The 24,294-nt window shown below is 45.7% G+C and overlaps 1 protein-coding gene across 1 annotated transcript; it reads right to left on the bottom strand.

Moving 5' to 3' along the window:
• Positions 1-7,650: 7,650 nt before the first annotated feature.
• On the bottom strand, positions 7,651-23,801 carry LOC146869718 (uncharacterized; the record flags this gene model as incomplete). The annotated part of the gene is made up of 8 exons (XM_085640207.1): positions 7,651-8,779; positions 11,709-11,830; positions 11,984-14,471; positions 14,712-15,263; positions 21,156-21,221; positions 22,041-22,091; positions 22,740-22,949; positions 23,700-23,801. Coding segments are annotated over 8 exons (3,876 nt in total), but the record flags the coding sequence as incomplete, so codon positions are not given.
• Positions 23,802-24,294: the final 493 nt, after the last annotated feature.

A 24,294-nucleotide genomic window follows, 5' to 3' on the forward strand; every position in this document is an offset into this window, starting at 1 on the left:
CCTTGAGAATCAAATGTTTATGAATCAATTCTCATACAATATATACACCCATTTCAGGCTATTGTACGTATGGAACCGAAGACAGGTAAGTTGCCTCCAACTGAGCTTTAGAAAGGCCTTAAAGGAAGAATTGTCTTCTAACCTTTTAGATTTTCACTGGAATATTGAAACTGTTGATGTAGATTGAGATGTTTATGAAGCATTTATTATTCTTGTAAATGGTGTCCCTTCCAAGACCCCAAAAATCTGGCAAGAGTTAATGGATGTTATTAAACTAAAAAAAGCAATATTGTACCTGGTACAAAATATTATGTATTATACAAATATTGATGTTTTTCATGATATAACATATATGAATAATGAAACATTACCATTGTTGAAGGGATTCTGCTCATGCACAGAACTATGCACAGGAAACCAGGACCTCAGTGAATTGTGGTGTACCAAAAAACTCACCTCAGTACCCAGAACCCCTATCTGACTAGCATCAGTGTCTCATTCGTTCTCCGTATCATCTCAAAGCTACCAATGATTAGACAACCCAGAACAAGCGACTTAGAGTACTCTCAGGAATGGTGGGAATTAGAAACACCTTTTCATTATTATTCTCATATCAGTCCACAACAAGAGTAATCAGAGACACAATATAGTTTAAAATGTTTATTTTTAACTACGTGCCCTAAGATGCAGTACTTTGGCTAACATAAGCAGACAAATGATTAAGAATAAACCATCAGCATTGTTACAATACCATATAAAATGAAGGGAGAAATCATGTTATAAATGATAGTGTATTATAGTCACCGACTCACCGTCCCTTCATAAGAAAGCTAGTATTATTAAACTATTAGAAGGTCTCTAGGTTTGAATGGGGAACCCGATTCCGTAAAGATCAGCTTAGGTGAATCACATCACAGGCTCTGTGTCTGGAAAAAGTCTTCTCCAAAGTGTCTGAATCATGCATGCGAAATGCACTATTAAAGGCACTCGAGTTTCAGACATTTGCAGCTGTGTGCGTGTTATGGCTAGAGCGTGGGCCGATCAACATGAATTCAAAAGCATACATTGTTATTTGGCCCTGACTGCTTCAGCACACCATGTTCAGACCAAGGTCGCGGTGCACGTCTAGGGATGTGAACAATAGACCGTTCTCATGTGAAGAAAAAGCAAGCAAGCAGTTTTCTTATAATGACATCTACCTGCAGTGTCGTGTGCAAAAGCAGCAAAAGTGTCAAGATGGCGTTTTAATTCCAAGACGCTTATGCTAACATAGCAATGTGTGTTCCTGTAGCTCCGCCTAAACTACACCCTCAAGAGGACAGATTGAAAAGGTGGATCGATCCAAATCAGAAGAAATGTATGAACACTACAGCATCCATCTCCTGCATTCTAAAGAAGTCATTGGTGATTCTATTGATCGCTTTCAAATGAAACAAGCAAAAGGAGCTCCCATGAGTGTGTGGGAGACAGATTTAGAAGCTCGCTGTGTTCTACAACTGTTTCCCACTGGAGCAGGTGGCCACGATGATGACCGCCCCGTACAGGTACCAGCAGAAAACTAGTCAACCAGATTATATTCAGAGGATCCATGATTCCCCAGTGTATTACATACATTTTACATCTTCTGTTTGAGAGTGACATCTCTGGACTTTCATATGCTGTAAACTACATGCTAAAGACAGGAGTTAACCTTCAAAATATCTCTGCAAAGGAATTTGTAGACAAAGTTCATGGAAAGGATGAAAACTTAGATCAAAACTTGATTAAATTGATGTTGTGGCAAATTGACTGCATTGAATATTGGTATTGTTGTCATGGAGAACTGAAATATATGTTGAGAAACCTAGGTGTATCTATTTTGTTTCTGACACTCATTTGGTCCGAGTTTATGTGGAATGACCTGCTTGAATTTTTGAGAGAAGCAAACTCAAATATTAAGGACATTATTGTGAAGACAGCAGGAGAACTTTGCTCTTTAGTTCCTGCTAATGTTTTTACATATTTTAACCACAGATTCCAAGCCATGCTGTCTTTCATCTGCAATAAAAGGAATACTCCTCTGGATGAAGTAACTGATTTCTTTTGGTGTAAAGGGTACCAAGCAGGAGGTGCACCTCATATTCACATGCTGTTATGGATAAAAGATGCACCAAAACTTGCAAGAGACAGCGATGAGTCTATACTCTCTTTCATAGAACAGTATGTGATATGCGCCATCCCGAAAGACAGTTTTGAGAAAGGCCTGACACAACAAATTCTGCGCTTCCAAACACATAGATGTGGGAAGTACTGCCATTAAAAATATTGATGCAAAGGAAATTTTAAACAAGATGTCGATTTGGAGTCCCACATCATGTCGTTTCTCAAGGAAGAGCGAACATTTTGTTGTCTGCAGTCAGACATACACTGACACGGAATCACCGAAAAACACATACAACTTGAGAAGAAGAGACACCTCCAATTATTTTAATGACTATATTCCTGTTAGGTCTCAAAATGCAGAATGCAAATATGGATACACAATTTGTTGCGGAAAACTCTATTGCTGCTACTTTGTATGCCGCTTCATACATTAAAAAATCAGAGAAGACAGAGATGCAGATTTGGGAGGGGCTCTCTGCAGACAAGACTCTAACCAAGCAACTCTACAGCTTCAGCTTGAAAATGCTTTCCCATAGAGAGATGGGGTCCTATGAGTGCTGTGTCCATTTGAGCTTGACCAGTTTGTTCTCAAAGTCTTGGGGAATCGTTTGGATTAGTCTAGGCATAGCAAGTATGAAAAAATAGTGTTAAAGTCTTTCTCAGAAATTCAGTACCTAGCAGAGTTCGAACTGCAAAGTACAGGCATTGTGAAATCGAATATGTGTGACACATACTATCCAAGAACGAATCCACATCTAGAAAACATGTCGCTTTATGAAGTACTTCAACACTACAAACACAAAAGCAATGTAACAGAAAACAGAGAAGAAGGGAAATATGAGGTGCCTCGATGTAACGGTTGTTTGGTGGGACAAGCAAAATGAAATCTAATTACCCATAGAAAACATAGTTGCCAAACCATAGACTGAAAAGAGTTTTTCTTGTTGTGCTGAATTGGAATTACACTCAGTGTTCCCAAACTATTTGAAAATTTTAATTGATGAAATTGATCAGGACAAAACGGTTCCTGCTGAGGTAGCTAAAGAGAGTTCACCAAGCAGCCAAAGTTCAGGACCACTGAGTCAAGATCCTCTTGTTAAACCCAATATTGAAAACAAAGTTGAAATAGCAATGAATGAGGTGGTAACTTTAATGGCACAAGCAAGACAAGAAACTGTTGATTTTGAGCACAGAGTTGAACAACTGAATGACGAACAGAAAACAATTTCTATGGAAGTAAAATAGAAAATAGAGGATGGATTCCTCCCTGAGAAGAAAGAATACAAATGCTCCTCATTGAAGTCTAAGCCATTTACATCAGTGGTCAAGCTGGCACTGAAATTTTTTTTTAATTAAAGTTCACTCCACTTACATACAGAGGGCTACAGAATAAAATGTATTGTGTGTAATAAAAACACCAACTGAGCTAGCTGCACAAACCATTAAAGGGATTACTTTCCATCGACAGTGTATGCTACCTGATGAACATGACATTAAACTTGAATTACAGAACTTATCCAGTGAAGCTTGTCATGAATTCTCAAGAGTACTGAAGAAACTTAAGCCTTTAATCATTGATGAGGTGAGCATGGTCTCAAATATAATGCTTGTCTTTGTACACTTAAGAATGCAACAGATTTTAAAAACAGAGTACGATGTGCTGTTTGAAGGAAAGCATTTAATTGTCTTCGAAGACCTACTGCAATTTACCCTATCGAAGGACAACCTGTTTTCAATACGCTTCTCCATGAGTAATCTCTAAGGGGCAGATTTACAAGCCCCTTGCGAGACATTTACGCCGCCGTTGTGTCCCTTCTGTGACACAGCTGCGGCGTAAACCATGCGCCATGTTGCGCCTTAATTACAACGTGACGCATCTAGGGAGATGCGTCACGTTGTAAAGCCCTGCGCTACATTAAACCTGTGTCAGGTTTAATGTATGCAGGGTGGGCGTTCCGTCGGAAAAAGCCTCGGAAAAGTGACGCAGTGAAATCTACAAGATTTCACTGAGTCACTTTTCTGACGCTGCTGCGTCAAAACCCTGCACCTGCTTGAAGCAGACGTAAGGCTTGACGCAGCATGTAGGTATGGGCCGCCCCTGAGCATAGCTGGAGTTGCGTCATGCTTGCGACACGACTCCAGCAAAGCACCGCCCTTATGCCATCAGATGCGTCGCGCATCTGTTTATCCTTGCACCACGATGCGCTGCATTGTAAATGCAGCGCATCTGTGGTGGCGCAAGGGTAAACTTGCGTGACGCATCTTTCCTGGCGCATCCCTGCTGATTTGCAGGGATGCGCCAGGAAACATAAATCTGCCCCTAAATTCTTAAGGAATAATTGGCGATGACAACATTTAGCTAAATTTCCAAAACAAGTAACTGCTTAAGAAAATGCATCAAAAATCTGAAGTGGAATTCGGAAATATTCTGAAGGACATTCAAGTAGGAGTTCTGACAAAGGGGGAGAAACATGCATTAGAAAGTTGACTTATCAAGAAATTATTTTCCTCTAACAACACAGCAGCACAGCTAAAGTTCAATTTCATTGAAGAGGGGAAATCCATAGTTTTTTAAGGCCTCCACTTCAGGAGTTGTCCAATTTTACCAAACAATTACTAAAGCTGGAGTAGGAATTTAATTTTGGAAATTACAGCTGTCAACAAAATGGATCATGAGGGAGTGACAATACTGCTAAGTGGAAAACTACAAGCAAAATTGGATTCATTGGAGAAATCTGTATCCAGGACTGCAGGATTAGAAAAGTCCTCATGCATGTGCAAAAATTGTAGACCAATTTTGCGAAATCATTTATAATATTGAGGAAGGATTAGTAAATGGAGCGATGGGTTAAGGTTTTGATTTCATTCATTTTCTAAATAGGGATAAGTTGACTACTTAGCTATCAAATGTGATCAGGTTGATGGCGTACAGCAGATTGGCCAATGGGTTGTAAGCTTTTTGCTTGTGAAACACATATGTCCCATGGCAACTGTTCCCACTCTCACTAGCGTATGCTGTAACTATCCATAAATCACATGGTTTAAGTGTAGATGCAGCCTTTAATATAATTGGAAGTACTGGCGCCGCGGCCAGGGCGACATAAAATTCGCTATTATAGACTCGCAAAATGCAATGTTGATACATCTGGCCCCGAGGACATTCTCCTATTTATGAGAAATAGATAAACTGTCCTAAACGGAAGAACTTTTTTTTTCTTCTTACATTTTTACTGTTTTTTCTAACAATTTTTTATTTTATTTTTCACAAAAAATTGTAAAACATAGTGCTTGTGAGCAAAAAGCATAAAAGCTAATGCAATAGTAGAAAAAAATCAAACACTTGTGTGTGTTGATCTGAGCTAGAGCAGGGAATAATTGTTCATCTATTCTAAAAAGAAATTTGTACTTCAATCAAAATTGACCCACATATGCAAATTCAGGAACTGTTCTTAGATGTCCGGAATGTCTTGAGCAATTGATGAGGTGCCTGGTTGTGCTCTGGCTCCAGCAGATGTTGCTTGCTGGCTCTGCTCTCTTTTTCTCTCTGCTCGTGCCAGATGATTGGAATTTATTGTCTTGAGGTGCTTCATCATACTAAAAGTAGCAAGAGTAATTCTTATCTGTTCCTCTTGAGAGTGTCTTCTTGCAAATACTGCAGTTTACTTTATTGGCAGTAACGTTTATTCCTCTTGGTGGTATTGAGAAGAATTGCCGCACAATACTTCCTTTCTTGGGCCTTACTTCCTCCTCCTCCAGTGAAGAGTTATTATGTTCCTCTGGATGGTCTTGAGGAGCAGATTCCAATTTGTCTAAAGAAAACCAAAGTAAAACTCCAAAGTGAAACTAAATTATCTGGGGAGATAGATAAGTGTGAAAAATCACAGCCACTCCAAAAATATGAAGAAAAGAGGTTTAAGCTCTTTCTATTAAGAATTGAAAGGCATTTCTACCTATTAAATCCATTTGTTCCTGTGCCACATAGAATTCGCAATGCTGTTGTGATGATTTTGTGATGCCAATGTGAATTCTGAAACTGTATTTAAATTAGCTTTAAAATATTTTTTCCCTAAAATAATACTACTTTTAATACTTTATTATTAAATCTCTAACCTTAATCAATACCTATAAACTGTCTATATATGTGTTTAAGTGACTCTCCAGCGGTACAAGATATACATGCCAGAAAGGGTCACGATGGAATCGTTACTCCCCCCAATTTGTTTTTTAAAATAAACTTTGAAACACACCAGGAGAGGGGCCTTGTGGGACAAGACCATCTCCAAAACTGAATTTGTATTGGAGCATAGCACAGGTGTTGGCCCCAGACAGTGTTGGTGTGAGAACTGGCAGCAGCCTCTCAGGAAGTTACTCTTCTTCTTCCACTTCTGCAAAGTATCCAGAGTCACCTGAAAGCCTGCAACATGACCAGAGCAGCCAATGGAATATGGGTGTTAGGAATATATTAATGGAATTCATGATACTTACAATGAACATCTGGCGTGTACCAATATTCGAAGACTGCCATCCCTGTCAAGGGCCTCTGCACCATTCTTGAGGCAACACCACTATCCTTAAGTGCAGCAGCTGGTATTAGATCTAAAAATGAACTCTGAACATCCACTACAACACAAACCTTTTCAATGTGACTGAACTGTACAAGAGTCTCTTATCAAAATGATCATAAAGGTAGACTTAAATGTACACACAAGTACCAGTAAACGTGTATTTTCTATAAAACCACATAAGTTAAATAATATCCACACTGAAAAACAAACTACGATATTACCAGACAGGTCAAAAATATCATTCAGCACTAAGTTCAGCATCATGTCACTGTATAAAATGTTGCCATATGAATAATTTCACTTTGCAGATAGACACTGCCACTGACAGATATAGTGCAATGATAGCTGTAGTGTAATGAAGGTAAAGCTTTGGTGCACGCAAAATTACTCATACACCCAAACAGACACTAACGAACCCAGCAACAGATACAAAACCTCAAATATTTCAAATAACAAAGCCATACAGCTACTTACACGCTCAGTCAAAGACCCATACAGCAAATTGCCACTCTTACACTCATACAGGCAATTACATATTCAGTGACACATGCACAAAACCACTCACACGTGCACTCACAGACCTATACAGCCACTAACACACCCACTTTCAAATGTCTAAAGTTATACTCAGGAGGAAAAGAATGACTTTCAAACTTCTCCAAAAAAAACAACAATGATTACGGGGACAAATTATTCACAACAGGGGGGGTTGTGCGAACCGCCGATTGTCTCGTTCCCAGAGGATCACTGTACTGTGTAAACTGCAATGCATGTATTTCACCCATACCCGCTACAGAACAACAAACAGCTATATACTGATACTTGTGACGAACTGATGCAACTGTAAGTTATGATGTGAAGAATTGTATGACATGACCACTGTTTCTTTAAGTTAAATAAACAGAGTTTTAAAAAAAAAATTTATTCACAATACAATCCTAAAAAAGCCTTTGAAATTCACTGAAAAAACCAAAGGTTACAGGGACGTTATATTTAGGAAATTTTATTATAGGTGCATAGGCTGGGTCTTCAAAGGCAGTCCTTCTTTATCCATAGAGTGTATTTATGGAGTTCTTTCCTTTAAGCCAAGGAGACTGTCCAGCTTACCTTAATTCACATACACTCAGAAATGTCCGAATGCCTCACAAATATACAGAGGGTATAAATTAGTTTTCTGCATTATAAATATCAATAATAAATATGTTGCACTGTACATCAATACACAAGATGCCTCTTAAACCATACAGGAGCTGCATAGCTGTAGTCACTAGCAATGGCTACTCATAGTCCTATGGTTCATCTGAGTATGACTGAAAAACTCTCCACGTAGCCTACTTCTCTCCCACGCAAGAGTGAGTAAATGGGTGCTCAGTCTGCCCCTCTTTGTTAGGTGGAGGAAAGAAGTGTAGACTCCAAATCATCTTCTCCAGCAAGAAGGGTTAGGGCTGGATCAATCGAGCACCAGCTAGACAAGGAAGGTGCTCGTAGAAAGTTGCATTTACTTCAGTAAACTGGGAACCTGAGAAAGGTTAACTGATTGGAGTGAAGGAATTGCAATTGGGCTCATATTTTTGTGTGCTGTAGGCCTTGATCTTGTAAGTGTTCGTGCATGATCGGATTGCTAGAGATTAGGATGTAATCATCAGAGGTAGTCAAAAGGCCAGTGTTTTTTTTTATAACGTTTCTACACTGAGAACCAGCTTTTCCTACAGCCACAGCAATGCACACACGCATACAGTGAGATTCCAGACTGGTATTTCTAGGTAGAGTCTCCCAGGGGGTTTTCCTCAAGGGTAAAACTGATGTGTTCTGCTGTCATGTTCCCAGTTATCATGAGTTCTGTCTTGGTGGTGATTATCCTGGTTATTGGCTTGAGCCCTGTGCTCCTGATGGTGCTCCAGGGTATGGTGGTGGGATGGTTCCCACTGACCCTGAATCTGAGGGCCACTTTGATGATAGTGAGTGTTGTATCTTGGTATGTTTGATGTCAATTCTGTCATGTTGTTTGCAGAGCTGGCAGCTGTTGGCGAATAGGAACCTCCAAAGAGCCTGGACAATCCTCCTGAGAAAAGCTGAAAGAGAAGGAAGGAGGAATGTGTAAATAGCAACAACAAACCATCAGAGCTGTAGTCAACACAAAATGACATTGTACACAAAATAATGACATTCACTGAAAGAGATTCCTCAACATCAAAGGTAGGCAACACCAGAAGACTGTTCTCATTACTAGAAATCCTGAAACAGCCATTGCTGTGGGGAGAGCTTCATACCAAAGTGACACTCTGGTGTACAACAACTTCCACAGGGGGCGGAAGTAGGTAAGCGAGATGTTCCTTTCAGGGATGTCTTCTCATCAGACATTAGCTCCCAACAGAAAGATGTGCTCAAGCGGTGCAGAGATGTTTATTTACAAAATACTTATATTACAGAAATTACCGCCATACAGAAGAACATCCTGGAGCTGTGGAGAGATGTTTCTAACAGGGGCATGAATTATCATAAAACAATAGGGCTTTACAGAAGAACCAGGTGGTGCTGTGTATAGATGTTTGTAACAAGGGCATGGCTTAGTATAAAAAAATATCTTTATGAGGTTTTCATTTTATGTAAATTTTTGCACTATATCCTGGGGTTGTGAAAAGATATAACTTTCATGGAGACATCATATAGAGAAGCGTTGATGCACCAGATGTAAAACAATGGGTAGGGCACAGAACCCCTCTATTTTACATGTTCATGTTTAAAGTTGACATCCTTTTAAAATAGTGACTTATAGACACACATTTGTTTGCGCACCCATATGGGATAATGTTCTCAGAAATGCATTTGCTTACACTTATACTTCTTCGTAGGAATATTATGAGAACCTTGAACATTCTGTACAAAGACTAAGTTTAATGCAAAAAAAAAATCATTGTTTGTTGTCCATTCTGGGACAGCTCTGCATGGATAGAATAAACAAAAACAGCCAGACTAGAACTTCGGCCTAGAGAGAATGGGTGAAGTTTGTTATAGAAACTCAACCTGTCCTTTGTTTAGGCAAAGGAGCATTTTGATTGGACTATCAAGGTCTCCACATGCTAGAATTCCAGCCCAGACACATCCCATTCCCATTCCCATCCTGAGAAGGACGGTGGCCTGCTCTACAACAAGACGGGCTCCCAGAGGAAACACACATGCTGGTAAATGGGGAATTAGTCCAATCTGAGGTATTCTCGCAGATTTTCACACATTAGACATGCATGAGCTACTAACGAAAGACTTAGAAACGTTTCTACGATTTCCTTGAGGAATCAGGGCTGTGATGTTCTATGGTTGCAGATGTCATCCGGTACCTTGTTTGGTTAGAAGTTGAGATGGTGCATTGTGAGCTAGCCAGGACTTAGGTCAATATATTCTGATGTTATGCACAGCCTAAGTCCCGCAAAGTTTTGATGCTTATGTTGACCAAGGACCCTACTCACCTATTAACCGGACACATGCTTGGTGTTATGGAAAAAACCTCCTTAGCTAAGAAGGGAACCCCTACTTTTGGCTGTAGGTTGTTCAAGCTTGAACCTTTAAAAAGGATCACCCCACAATATGTACCTTCTCTGAATTTCACATATTCCAAAGGCTATCCCGGCACAGGTGGTTTTACCACTGAATTAAATGCATAATTTAACACAGATGTTGCAACAACATGGGCGTCCTCAAGCGAGAGGCGATGTTACCTTCATGGTAGATGACCGCAAAGCTTATTTAACAGAAGTATTCTATTAATGTGTATCATTCCCGACATTAAATGGTTACACAGGGAATTTTCATACATTCTCCGAAGCACCAATACAAAACAACTATAAAGCATACGAGGTTTCCGAAATTCCATTGGCTTATTAGGTACACATAAACTGGCTCTTAGGCGCACTACCACATACATTAGAAAATGTCAGACTGGGTTCCCTCAGAGATGAAGGGGCAACATGGCAAGTCCTATACACCATATCAGCAACCAGGATTTCTCACAGCAGCAGGACTTGGTAGACTTTACACAGGTATATTTACACTATACAGATAATTAATACAATGCGTTATGCGAACTATAAAAGCAACTATGGCAAGGGCTGTTCAAGCTGCACAACTGCAATTGGCTAATCCCAGAATTAATCCAGTGACTATTAATGCAATTATGGGTACTCTTCCAGTCATACGGGAAGACATTCTGTTCTGGATTGCACCAAAGCAAAATCAGCATGAAGCAGTGTTTCCCCATATAGAACCCCAAGATAAACATAGAATGCTCACATTATTGCAGAAACCTATACATCTATAGGTCGAGATAATTTGGGGGCCAGCTATTGGTTTCTCATTGATGACTCTTATCGATGATCACTCCCAAATACTACCAATCAGTACTTCCACTCCTTAGTTACCACTCAAACAGCATCATTATCAGACTCCTGATGCAGGATCTCATTGAGTGACGTGCCTGCAATTCCTCCCATCAACATCTGGTTAGGGGCCAGTAATTGATCAAAACTATCCCACTCCTAAAGATCCCAGACAATGCTTCGTCCTAAACGAGTCTCAGTTACTCCCAGACAGTATCCTCTGTTTACGTACTCCCATCCCATGACTCACTTTCTGGGAACTGTAATTCAGAGACTTCCATTTCTATATTCCCATTTAGTGAGTTGTATTCTGTGAGCCACTCTCAGTGACTATCATTCACTCACTCCCATTCAATGACTAAAGTTCAATGATTCCAATTAAGTAATTTCCATTCTTTGCTTTCTATTTTATCTGTGACTCTCAATCAGTGACTCTCCTTTAGTGGTTCCTGCTGAGTGATTCCCCTTCAGTGGCTCACAGTCAGTGACTATTATTAAATGGCTTTCGTTCAGTGATTCCAATTCAGTGACTTTCATTCAGGAGTTCCTGCCCCATGTATTGAGTATCTCCTGCTTCCACCACCCTGCCATGGCTCAGTGCTGAGGACGCGGCAACCATGTTTGTTCTTACCATGAAGCAGAGGCCGAGCAGCGTGGCCGTGAACGCGAGAGCCCCCAGGCTGATGAGGATGATCTGCCAGACACTCAGGTCTTCGACACCTGCAAAGCCTCCTCCACTGACTGTGGTCATCCCTGTGCGAGATGTAAGAAAAAGTGTTAGGGATGTTAGGTGCAACACTCAGTCCTTGGCAGTGTTTTGATGTGGATGGGGCTGATTACAAACCACCTCCAAGGTCTCACTCAAGGCAGACCACTGAGTGCCATAAAGCCCTTAGGAAGACTCACCTATTGTTGTTACTGTTGTTGTGGCTGCTGTTGTTGGTGCTGTTATGGCAGCTGTTGTGGCAACTGTTGTTGCTGCAGTTGTACCAGCCGTTGTAGCTGCTGTAGTGGCAGCTGTAGTGGCGGCTGTTGTTGCTGTTGTAGCAGCTGTTGTTGCTGCTGTTGTGCCAGCCATTGTTGCTGCTGTAGTGGCAACTGTAGTGTCTCCTGTTATTGGGGCTGTTGTTGTATCTGTTGTTGTGGCTTCAGTTGTGGCTGTTATTGCAGTGGTGGGTCCTGTTGTTGGTGCTGTAGTGGCAGCTGATGTGGCAACTGTTGGTGCTGCTGTAGTGGTAGCTTTAGTGGCAGCTTTTGTTGCTGCTGTTGTACCAGCTAGTGTTGCTGCTGTAGTGGCAGCTGTAGTGTCACCTGTTGTTGGTGATGTCGTTGTACCTGTTGTTGCTGCTGTAGTGACTGCAGTGGTTGCCACAGTTGTGGATGCTCTTGTTGCTGCTGTAGTGGCAGCTGTAGTGGTGGCTGATGTTGCTGCAGTTGTACCAGCCGTTGTAGCTGGTGTAGTGGCAGCTGTAGTGGTGGATGTTGTTGTTGCTGTTGTAGCATCCATTGTTGCTGCTGTGGTAGCAGCCGTTGTTGCTGCAGTAGTGGCAGCTGTAGTGTCACCTGTTGTTGGTGATGTCGTTGTACCTGTTGTTGCTGCTGTAGTGTCACCTGTTGTTGGTGATGTCGATGTACCTGTTGTTGCTGCTGTAGTGACTGCAATTGTGGCCACAGTTGTGGCTGCTGTTGTTGCTGCTGAAGTGGCAGCTGTAGTGGTGGCTGTTGTTGCTACAGTTGTACCAGCCATTGTAGCTGATGTAGTGGCAGATGTAGTGGTGGCTGTTGTTGTTGCTGTTGTAGCAGCCGTTGTTGCTGCTGTGGTGCCAGCCGTTGTTGCTGCTGTAGTGGCAGCTGTAGTGTCACCTGTTGTTGGTGATGTTGTTGTACTTGTTGTTGCTGCTGTAGTGGCAGCTGTAGTGTCACCTGTTGTTGGTGCTGTTGTTGTATCTGTTGGTGGTGCTGTTGTGGCTGCAGTTGTGGCTATTGTAGTTATTGCTGTTGTGGCTGCAGTGGTAGCTACTGTTGTTGGTTCTGTAGTGGAAGCTGTCGTGGCAACTGTTGTTGGTGCTACTGTTGTATCTGTTGTTGCTGCTGTTGCGGCTGCAGTTGTGGCTTTTGTTGTTACTGCTGTTGTGGCTACAGTGGTGCCTACTGTTGTTGGTGCTGTAGTGGCAGCTGTTGTGGCAACTGTTGTTGCTGCTCTAGTGGTAGCTGTAGTTGGTGCTATTGTTGCTCCTGTTGTACCAGCTGTTGTTGCTACTGTAGTGGCAGCTGTAGTGTCACCTGTTGTTGGTGCTGTCGTTTTATCTGTTGTTGCTGCTCTTGTGGCTGCTGTTGTTGGTGCTGTAGTGGCAGCTGTTGTGGCGGCTGTTGTGGCGACTGATGTTGCTGCTGTAGTGACAGCTGTTGTGGTGGCCGTTGTGGCGACTGTTGTTGCTGATGTATTGACAGCTGTTGTGGCAGCCTTTGTGGCAACTGTTGTTGCTGATGTAGTGACAGCTGTTGTGGCAGTTGAAGTGGCAGCTGTAGTGGAAGCTGTTGTGGCAACTGTTGTTGGTGCTACTGTTGTATCTGTTGTTGCTGCTGTTGTGGCTGCAGTTGTGGCTTTTGTTATTACTGCTGTTGTGGCTACAGTGGTGGCTACTGTTGTTGGTGCTGTAGTGGCAGCTGTTGTGGCAACAGTTGTTGCTGCTGTAGTGGCAGCTGTAGTTGGTCCTGTTGTAGCAGCTGTTGTTGCTACTGTAGTGGCAGCTGTAGTGTCACCTGTTGTTGGTGCTGTCGTTGTATCTGTTGTTGCTGCTCTTGTGGCTGCTGTTGTTGGTGCTGTAGTGGCAGCTGTTGTGGCAGCTGTTGTGGCGACTGATGCTGCTGTAGTGACAGCTGTTGTGGTGGCCGTTGTGGCACCTGTTGTTGCTGCTGTAGTGACAGCTGTTGTGGCGGCTGAAGTGGCAGCTGTAGTGGCAGCTGTTGTTGTTGCTGTAGTGGCAGCTGTAGTGTCACCTGTTGTTGGTGATGTCGTTGTACCTGTTGTTGCTGCTGTAGTGACTGCAGTGGTGGCCACAGTTGTGACTGCTGTAGTTGCTGCTGTTGTTGCTGCTGTAGTGGCAGCTGTAGTGTCACGTGTTTTAGCCGTTGTTGTATCTGTTGTTGCTGCTGTTGTGGCGGCAGTTGTGGCTATTGTTGTTGCTGTTGTTGTGGCTGCTGTTGTTGGTGCTGTAGTGGCAGCTGTTGTGGCAACTGTTGTTGCTGCTGTAGTGGCAGCTGTAGTGGCTGCTGTTGTTGCTGCTGTTGAACCAGCTGGTGTTGCTGTTGTAGTGGCAGCTGTAGTGTCACCTGTTGTTGGTGCTGTTGTTGTATCTGTTGGTGGTGCTGTTGTGGCTGCAGTTGTGGCTATTGTTGTTATTGCTGTTGTGGCTGCAGTGGTAGCTACTGTTGTTGGTGCTGTAGTGGAAGCTGTTGTGGCAACTGTTGTTGGTGCTACTGTTGTATCTTTTGTTGCTGCTGTTGTGGCTGCAGTTGTGGCTTTTGTTGTTACTGCTGTTGTGGCTACAGTGGTTGCTATTGTTGTTGGTGCTGTAGTGGCAGCTGTTGTGGCAACTGTTGTTGCTGCTGTAGTGGCAGCTGTAGTTGGTGCTGTTGTTGGTCCTGTTGTACCAGCTGTTGTTGCTACTGTAGTGGCAGCTGTAGTGTCACCTGTTGTTGGTGCTGTCGTTGTATCTGTTGTTGCTGCTCTTGTGGCTGCTGTTGTTGGTGCTGTAGTGGCAGCTGTTGTGGCGGCTGTTGTTGCTGCTGTAGTGACAGCTGTTATGGCGGCCGTTGTGGCGACTGTTGTTGCTGCAGTAGAGACAGCTGTTGTGTCAGCTGAAGTGGCAGCTGTAGTGGCAGCTGTTGTTGTTGCTGTAGTGGCAGCTGTAGTGTCACCTGTTGTTGGTGATGTCGTTGTACCTGTTGTTGCTGCTGTAGTGACTGCAGTGGTGGCCACAGTTGCGACTGCTGTTGTTCCTGCTGTAGTTGCTGCTGTTGTTGCTGCTGTAGTGGCAGCTGTAGTGTCACCTGTTTTAGCCGTTGTTGTATCTGTTGTTGCTGCTGTTGTGGCGGCAGTTGTGGCTATTGTTGTTACTGTTGTTGTGGCTGCTGTTGTTGGTGCTGTAGTGGCAGCTGTTGTGGCAACTGTTGTTGCTGCTGTATTGGCAGCTGTAGTGGCTGCTGTTGTTGCTGCTGTTGTACCAGCTGTTGTTGCTGTTGTAGTGGCAGCTGTAGTGTCACCTGTTGTTGGTGCTGTTGTTGTATCTGTTGGTGGTGCTGTTGTGGCTGCAGTTGTGGCTATTGTTGTTATTGCTGTTGTGGCAGCTGTTGTGGCAACTGTTGTTGCTGCTGTAGTGGCAGCTGCAGTTGGTGCTGTTGTTGGTCCTGTTGTACCAGCTGTTGTTGCTACTGTGGTGGCATCTGTAGTGTCACCTGTTGTTGGTGCTGTCGTTGTATCTGTTGTTGCTGCTCTTGTGGCTGCTGTTGTTGGTGCTGTAGTGGCAGCTGTTGTGGCAGCTGTCGTGGCGACTGTTGTTGCTGGTGTAGTGACAGCTGTTGTGGTGGCCGTTGTGGCGACTGTTGTTGCTGCTGTAGTGACAGATGTTGTGGTGGCCATTGTGGCGACTGTTGTTGCTGCTGTGGTGACAGCTGTTGTGGCAGCAGAAGTGGCAGCTGTAGTGGCAGCTGTTGTTGTTTCTGTAGTGGCAGCTGTAGTGTCACCTGTTGTTGGTGATGTCTTTGTACCTGTTGTTGCTGCTGTAGTGACTGCAGTGGTGGCCACAGTTGTGACTGCTGTTGTTCCTGCTGTAGTTGCTGCTGTTGTTGCTGCTGTAGTGGCAGCTGCAGTGTCACCTGTTTTAGCCATTGTTGTATCTGTTGTTGCTGCTGCTGTGGCGGCAGTTGTGGCTATTGTTGTTACTGTTGTTGTGGCTGCTGTTGTTGGTGCTGTAGTGGCAGCTGTTGTGGCAACTGTTGTTGCTGCTGTAGTGGCAGCTGTAGTGGCTGCTGTTGTTGCTGCTGTTGTACCAGCTGTTGTTGCTGTTGTAGTGGCAGCTCTAGTGTCACCTGTTGTTGGTGCTGTTGTTGTATCTGTTGGTGGTGCTGTTGTGGCTGCAGTTGTGGCTATTTTTGATATTGCTGTTGTGGCTGCAGTGGTAGCTACTGTTGTTGGTGCTGTAGTGGAAGCTGTTGTGGCAACTGTTGTTGGTGCTACTGTTGTATCTGTCGTTGCTGCTGTTGTGGCTGCAGTTGTGGCTTTTGTTGTTACTGCTGTTGTGGCTACAGTGGTGGCTATTGTTGTTGGTGCTGTAGTGGCAGCTGTTGTCGCAACTGTTGTTGCTGCTGTAGTGGCAGCTGTAGTTGGTGCTGTTGTTGGTCCTGTTGTACCAGCTGTTGTTGCTACTGTAGTGGCAGCTGTAGTGTCACCTGTTGTTGGTGCTGTCGTTGAATCTGTTGTTGCTGCTCTTGTTGCTGCTGTTGTTGGTGCTGTAGTGGCAGCTGTTGTGGCGGCTGTTGTGGCGACTGTTGTTGCTGCTGTAGTGACAGCTGTTGTGGTGGCCGTTGTGGCGACTGTTGTTGCTGCTGTAGTGACAGCTGTTGTGGCGGCCATTGTGGCGTCTGTTGTTGCTGCTGTAGTGACAGCTGTTGTGGCAGCTGAAGTGGCAGCTGTAATGGCAGCTGTAGTGTCACCTGTTGTTTGTGATGTTGTTGTACCTGTTGTTGCTGCTGTAGTGACTGCAGTGGTGGCCACAGTTGTAACTGCTGTTGTTCCTGCTGTAGTTGCTGCTGTTGTTGCTGATGTGGTGGCAGCTGTAGTGTTACCTGTTTTAGCCGTTGTTGTATCTGTTGTTGCTGCTGTTGTGGCGGCAGTTGTGGCTATTGTTGTTACTGTTGTTGTGGCTGCTGTTGTTGGTGCTGTAGTGGCAGCTGTTGTGGCAACTGTTGTTGCTGCTGTAGTGGCAGCTGCAGTGGCTGCTGTTGTTGCTGCTGTTGTGCCAGCTGTTGTTGCTGTTGTAGTGGCAGCTGTAGTGTCACCTGTTGTTGGTGCTGTTGTTGTATCTGTTGGTTGTGCTGTTGTGGCTGCAGTTGTGGCTATTGTTGTTATTGCTGTTGTGGCTGCAGTGGTAGCTACTGTTGTTGGTGCTGTAGTGGAAGCTGTTGTGGCAACTGTTGTTGGTGCTACTGTTGTATCTGTTGTTGCTGCTGTTGTGGCTACAGTGGTGGCTGTTGTTGTTGGGGCTGTAGTGGCAGCTGTTGTGGCAACTGTTGTTGCTGCTGTAGTGGCAGCTGTAGTTGGTGCTGTTGTTGGTCCTGTTGTACCAGCAGTTGTTGCTACTTTAGTGGCAGCTGTAGTGTCACCTGTTGTTTGTGCTGTCGTTGTATCTGTTGTTGCTGCTCTTGTGGCTGCTGTTGTTGGTGCTGTAGTGGCAGCTGTTGTGGCAGCTGTTGTGGCGACTGTTGTTGCTGCTGTAGTGACAGCTGTTGTGGCAGCCGTTGTAGCGACTGTTGTTGCTGCTGTAGTGACAGCTGTTGTGGCGGCCGTTGTGGCGACTGTTGTTCCTGCTGTAGTGACAGCTGTTGTGGCAGCTGAAGTGGCAGCTGTAGTGGCAGCTGTAGTGTCACCTGTTGTTGGTGATGTCGTTGTACCTGTTGTTGCTGCTGTAGTGACTGCAGTGGTGGCCACAGTTGTGACTTGTGTTGTTCCTGCTGTAGTTGCTGCTGTTGTTGCTGCTGTAGTGGCAGCTGTAGTGTCACCTGTTTTAGCCGTTGTTGTATCTGTTGTTGCTTCTGTTGTGGCGGCAGTTGTGGCTATTGTTGTTACTGTTGTTGTGGCTGCTGTTGTTGGTGCTGTAGTGGCAGCTGTTGTGGCAACTGTTATTGCTGCTGTAGTGGCAGCTGTAGTGGCTGCTGTTGTTGCAGCTGTTGTACCAGCTGTTGTTGCTGTTGTAGTGGCAGCTGTAGTGTCACCTGTTGTTGGTGCTGTTGTTGTATCTGTTGGTGGTGCTGTTGTGGCTGCAGTTGTGGCTATTGTTGTTATTGCTGTTGTGGCTGCAGTGGTAGCTACTGTTGTTGGTGCTGTAGTGGAAGCTGTTGTGGCAACTGTTGTTGGTGCTACTGTTGTATCTGTTGTTGCTGCTGCTGTGGCTGCAGTTGTGGCTTTTGTTGTTACTGCTGTTGTGGCTACAGTGGTGGCTATTGTTGTTGGTGCTGTAGTGGCAGCTGTTGTCGCAACTGTTGTTGCTGCTGTAGTGGCAGCTGTAGTTGGTGCTGTTGTTGGTCCTGTTGTACCAGCTGTTGTTGCTACTGTAGTGGCAGCTGTAGTGTCACCTGTTGTTGGTGCTGTCGTTGTATCTGTTGTTGCTGCTCTTGTTGCTGCTGTTGTTGGTGCTGTAGTGGCAGCTGTTGTGGCGGCTGTTGTGGCGACTGTTGTTGCTGCTGTAGTGACAGCTGTTGTGGTGGCCGTTGTGGCGACTGTTGTTGCTGCTGTAGTGACAGCTGTTGTGGCGGCCGTTGTGGCGTCTGTTGTTGCTGCTGTAGTGACAGCTGTTGTGGCAGCTGAAGTGGCAGCTTTAATGGCAGCTGTAGTGTCACCTGTTGTTTGTGATGTTGTTGTACCTGTTGTTGCTGCTGTTGTGACTGCAGTGGTGGCCACAGTTGTAACTGCTGTTGTTCCTGCTGTAGTTGCTGCTGTTGTTGCTGCTGTAGTGGCAGCTGTAGTGTCACCTGTTTTAGCCGTTGTTGTATCTGTTGTTGCTGCTGTTGTGGCGGCAGTTCTGGCTATTGTTGTTACTGTTGTTGTGGCTGCTGTTGTTGGTGCTGTAGTGGCAGCTGTTGTGGCAACTGTTGTTGCTGCTGTAGGGGCAGCTGCAGTGGCTGCTGTTGTTGCTGCTGTTGTGCCAGCTGTTGTTGCTGTTGTAGTGGCAGCTGTAGTGTCACCTGTTGTTGGTGCTGTTGTTGTATCTGTTGGTTGTGCTGTTGTGGCTGCAGTTGTGGCTATTGTTGTTATTGCTGTTGTGGCTGCAGTGGTAGCTACTGTTGTTGGTGCTGTAGTGGAAGCTTTTGTGGCAACTGTTGTTGGTGCTACTGTTGTATCTGTTGTTGCTGCTGTTGTGGCTACAGTGGTGGCTGTTGTTGTTGGGGCTGTAGTGGCAGCTGTTGTGGCAACTGTTGTTGCTGCTGTAGTGGCAGCTGTAGTTGGTGCTGTTGTTGGTCCTGTTGTACCAGCTGTTGTTGCTACTGTAGTGGCAGCTGTAGTGTCACCTGTTGTTTGTGCTGTCGTTGTATCTGTTGTTGCTGCTCTTGTGGCTGCTGTTGTTGGTGCTGTAGTGACAGCTGTTGGGGTGGCCGTTGTGGTGACTGTTGTTGCTGCTGTAGTGACAGCTGTTGTGGCAGCCGTTGTAGCGACTGTTGTTGCTGCTGTAGTGACAGCTGTTGTGGCGGCCGTTGTGGCGACTGTTGTTCCTGCTGTAGTGACAGCTGTTGTGGCAGCTGAAGTGGCAGCTGTAGTGGCAGCTGTAGTGTCACCTGTTGTTGGTGATGTCGTTGTACCTGTTGTTGCTGCTGTAGTGACTGCAGTGGTGGCCCCAGTTGTGACTTGTGTTGTTCCTGCTGTAGTTGCTGCTGTTGTTGCTGCTGTAGTGGCAGCTGTAGTGTCACCTGTTTTAGCCGTTGTTGTATCTGTTGTTGCTTCTGTTGTGGCGGCAGTTGTGGCTATTGTTGTTACTGTTGTTGTGGCTGCTGTTGTTGGTGCTGTAGTGGCAGCTGTAGTGGCTGCTGTTGTTGCTGCTGTTGTACCAGCTGTTGTTGCTGTTGTAGTAGCAGCTGTAGTGTCACCTGTTGTTGGTGCTGTTGTTGCATCTGTTGGTGGTGCTGTTGTGGCTGCAGTTGTGGCTATTGTTGTTATTGCTGTTGTGGCTGCAGTGGTAGCTACTGTTGTTGGTGCTGTAGTGGAAGCTGTTGTGGCAACTGTTGTTGGTGCTACTGTTGTATCTGTTGTTGCTGCTGTTGTGGCTGCAGTTGTGGCTTTTGTTGTTACTGCTGTTGTGGCTACAGTGGTGGATATTGTTGTTGGTGCTGTAGTGGCAGCTGTTGTGGCAACTGTTGTTGCTGCTGTAGTGGCAGCTGTAGTTGGTGCTGTTGTTGGTCCTGTTGTACCAGCTGTTGTTGCTACTGTAGTGGCAGCTGTAGTGTCACCTGTTGTTTGTGCTGTCGTTGTATCTGTTGTTGCTGCTCTTGTGGCTGCTGTTGTTGGTGCTGTAGTGGCAGCTGTTGTGGCAGCTGTTGTGGCGACTTTTGTTGCTGCTGTAGTGACAGCTGTTGGGGTGGCCGTTGTGGCGACTGTTGTTGCTGCTGTAGTGACAGCTGTTGTGGCAGCCGTTGTAGCGACTGTTGTTGCTGCTGTAGTGACAGCTGTTGTGGCGGCCGTTGTGGCGACTGTTGTTCCTGCTGTAGTGACAGCTGTTTTGGCAGCTGAAGTGGCAGCTGTAGTGGCAGCTGTAGTGTCACCTGTTGTTGGTGATGTTGGTGTACCTGTTGTTGCTGCTGTAGTGACTGCAGTGGTGGCCACAGTTGTGACTGCTGTTGTTCCTGCTGTAGTTGCTGCTGTTGTTGCTGCTGTAGTGGCAGCTGTAGTGTCACCTGTTTTAGCCGTTGTTGTATCTGTTGTTGCTTCTGTTGTGGCGGCAGTTGTGGCTATTGTTGTTACTGTTGTTGTGGCTGCTGTTGTTGGTGCTGTAGTGGCAGCTGTTGTGGCAACTGTTGTTGCTGCTGTAGTGGCAGCTGTAGTGGCTGCTGTTGTTGCTGCTGTTGTACCAGCTGTTGTTGCTGTTGTAGGGGCAGCTGTAGTGCCACCTGTTGTTGGTGCTGTTGTTGTATCTGTTGGTGGTGCTGTTGTGGCTGCAGTTGTGGCTATTGTTGTTATTGCTGTTGTGGCTGCAGTGGTAGCTACTGTTGTTGGTGCTGTAGTGGAAGCTGTTGTGACAACTGTTGTTGGTGCTACTGTTGTATCTGTTGTTGCTGCTGTTGTGGCTGCAGTTGCGGCTTTTGTTGTTACTGCTGTTGTGGCTACAGTGGTGGCTATTGTTGTTGGTGCTGTAGTGGCAGCTGTTGTGGCAACTGTTGTTGCTGCTGTAGTGGCAGCTGTAGTTGGTGCTGTTGTTGGTCCTGTTGTACCAGCTGTTGTTGCTACTGTAGTGGCAGCTGTAGTGTCACCTGCTGTTGGTGCTGTCGTTGTGTCTGTTGTTGCTGCTCTTGTGGCTGCTGTTGTTGGTGCTGTAGTGTCAGCTGTTGTGGTGGCCGTTGTGGCGACTGTTGTTGATGCTGTAGTGACAGCTGTTGTGGCAGCCGTTGTAGCGACTGTTGTAGCTGCTGTAGTGACAGCTGTTGTGGCGACCGTTGTGGCGACTGTTGTTGCTGCTGTAGTGACAGCTGTTGTGGCAGCTGAAGTGGTAGCTGTAGTGGCAGCTGTAGTGTCACCTGTTGTTGGTGATGTCGTTGTACCTGTTGTTGCTGCTGTAGTGACTGCAGTGGTGGCCACAGTTGTGACTGCTGTTGTTCCTGCTGTAGTTGCTGCTGTTGTTGCTGCTGTAGTGGCAGCTGTAGTGTCACCTGTTTTAGCCGTTGTTGTATCTGTTGTTGCTGCTGTTGTGGCGGCAGTTGTGGCTATTGTTGTTACTGTTGTTGTGGCTGGTGTTGTTGGTGCTGTAGTGGCAGCTGTTGTGGCAACTGTTGTTGCTGCTGTAGTGGCAGCTGTAGTGGCTGCTGTTGTTGCTGCTGTTGTACCAGCTGTTGTTGCTGTTGTAGTGGCAGCTGTAGTGTCACCTGTTGTTGGTGCTGTTGTTGTATCTGTTGGTGGTGCTGTTGTGGCTGCAGTTGTGGCTATTGTTGTTATTGCTGTTGTGGCTGCAGTGGTAGCTACTGTTGTTGGTGCTGTAGTGGAAGCTGTTGTGGCAACTGTTGTTGGTGCTACTGTTGTATCTGTTGTTGCTGCTGTTGTGGCTGCAGTTGTGGCTTTTGTTGTTACTGCTGTTGTGGCTACAGTGGTGGCTATTGTTATTGGTGCTGTAGTGGCAGCTGTTGTGGCAACTGTTGTTGCTGCTGTAGTGGCAGCTGTAGTTGGTGCTGTTGTTGGTTCTGTTGTACCAGCTGTTGTTGCTACTGTAGTGGCAGCTGTAGTGTCACCTGTTGTTGGTGCTGCCGTTGTATCTGTTGTTGCTGCTCTTGTGGCTGCTGTTGTTGGTGCTGTAGTGGCAGCTGTTGTGGCGGCTGTTGTGGCCACTGTTGTTGCTGCTGTAGTGACAGCTGTTGTGGCGGCCGTTGTGGCGAATGTTGTTCCTGCTGTAGTGACAGCTGTTGTGGCAGCTGTAGTGGCAGCTGTAGTGGCAGCTGTAGTGTCACCTGTTGTTCCTGCTGTAGTTGCTGCTGTTGTTGCTGCTGTAGTGACAGCTGTAGTGTCACCTGTTTTAGCTGTTGTTGTATCTGTTGTTGCTTCTGTTGTGGCGGCAGTTGTGGCTATTGTTGTTACTGTTGTTGTGGCTGCTGTTGTTGGTGCTGTAGTGGCAGCTGTTGTGGCAACTGTTGTTGCTGCTGTAATGGCAGCTGTAGTGGCTGCTGTTGTTGCTGCTGTTGTACCAGCTGTTGTTGCTGTTGTAGGGGCAGCTGTAGTGTCACCTGTTGTTGGTGCTGTTGTTGTATCTGTTGGTGGTGCTGTTGTGGCTGCAGTTGTGGCTATTGTTGTTATTGCTGTTGTGGCTGCAGTGGTAGCTACTGTTGTTGGTGCTGTAGTGGAAGCTGTTGTGGCAACTGTTGTTGGCGCTACTGTTGTATCTGTTGTTGCTGCTGTTGTGGCTGCAGTTGTGGCTTTTGTTGTTACTGCTGTTGTGGCTACAGTGGTGGCTATTGTTGTTGGTGCTGTAGTGGCAGCTGTTGTGGCAACTGTTGTTGCTGCTGTAGTGGCAGCTGTAGTTGGTGCTGTTGTTGGTCCTGTTGTACCAGCTGTTGTTGCTACTGTAGTGGCAGCTGTAGTGTCACCTGTTGTTGCTGCTGTCGTTGTGTCTGTTGTTGCTGCTCTTGTGGCTGCTGTTGTTGGTGCTGTAGTGGCAGCTGTTGCGGTGGCCGTGGTGGCGACTGTTGTTGCTGCTGTAGTGACAGCTGTTGTGGCAGCCGTTGTAGCGACTGTTGTTGCTGCTGTAGTGACAGCTGTTGTGGCGGCCGTTGTGGCGACTGTTGTTGCTGCTGTAGTGACAGCTGTTGTGGCAGCTGAAGTGGTAGCTGTAGTGGCAGCTGTAGTGTCACCTGTTGTTGGTGATGTCGTTGTACCTGTTGTTGCTGCTGTAGTGACTGCAGTGGTGGCCACAGTTGTAACTGCTGTTGTTCCTGCTGTAGTTGCTGCTGTTGTTGCTGCTGTAGTGGCAGCTGTAGTGTCACCTGTTTTAGCCGTTGTTGTATCTGTTGTTGCTGCTGTTGTGGCGGCCGTTGTGGCTATTGTTGTTACTGTTGTTGTGGCTGCTGTTGTTGGTGCTGTAGTGGCAGCTGTTGTGGCAACTGTTGTTGCTGCTGTAGTGGCAGCTGTAGTGGCTGCTGTTGTTGCTGCTGTTGTACCAGCTGTTGTTGCTGTTGTAGTGGCAGCTGTAGTGTCACCTGTTGTTGGTGCTGTTGTTGTATCTGTTGGTGGTGCTGTTGTGGCTGCAGTTGTGGCTATTGTTGTTATTGCTGTTGTGGCTGCAGTGGTAGCTACTGTTGTTGGTGCTGTAGTGGAAGCTGTTGTGGCAACTGTTGTTGGTGCTACTGTTGTATCTGTTGTTGCTGCTGTTGTGGCTGCAGTTGTGGCTTTTGTTGTTACTGCTGTTGTGGCTACAGTGGTGGCTATTGTTGTTGGTGCTGTAGTGGCAGCTGTTGTGGCAACTGTTGTTGCTGCTGTAGTGGCAGCTGTAGTTGGTGCTGTTGTTGTTCCTGTTGTACCAGCTGTTGTTGCAACTGTGGTGGCATCTGTAGTGTCACCTGTTGTTGGTGCTGTTGTTGTATCTGTTGTTGCTGCTCTTGTGGCTGCTGTTGTTGGTGCTGTAGTGGCAGCTGTTGTGGCAGCTGTTGTGGCGACCGTTGTGGCGACTGTTGTTGCTGCTGTAGTGACAGCTGTTGTGGCAGCTGAAGTGGTAGCTGTAGTGGCAGCTGTAGTGTCACCTGTTGTTGGTGAT

Source organism: Triturus cristatus, chromosome 1_1 (genome assembly GCF_964204655.1).
Source record: "Triturus cristatus chromosome 1_1, aTriCri1.1, whole genome shotgun sequence".
Lineage (NCBI taxonomy): Eukaryota > Metazoa > Chordata > Amphibia > Caudata > Salamandridae > Triturus > Triturus cristatus.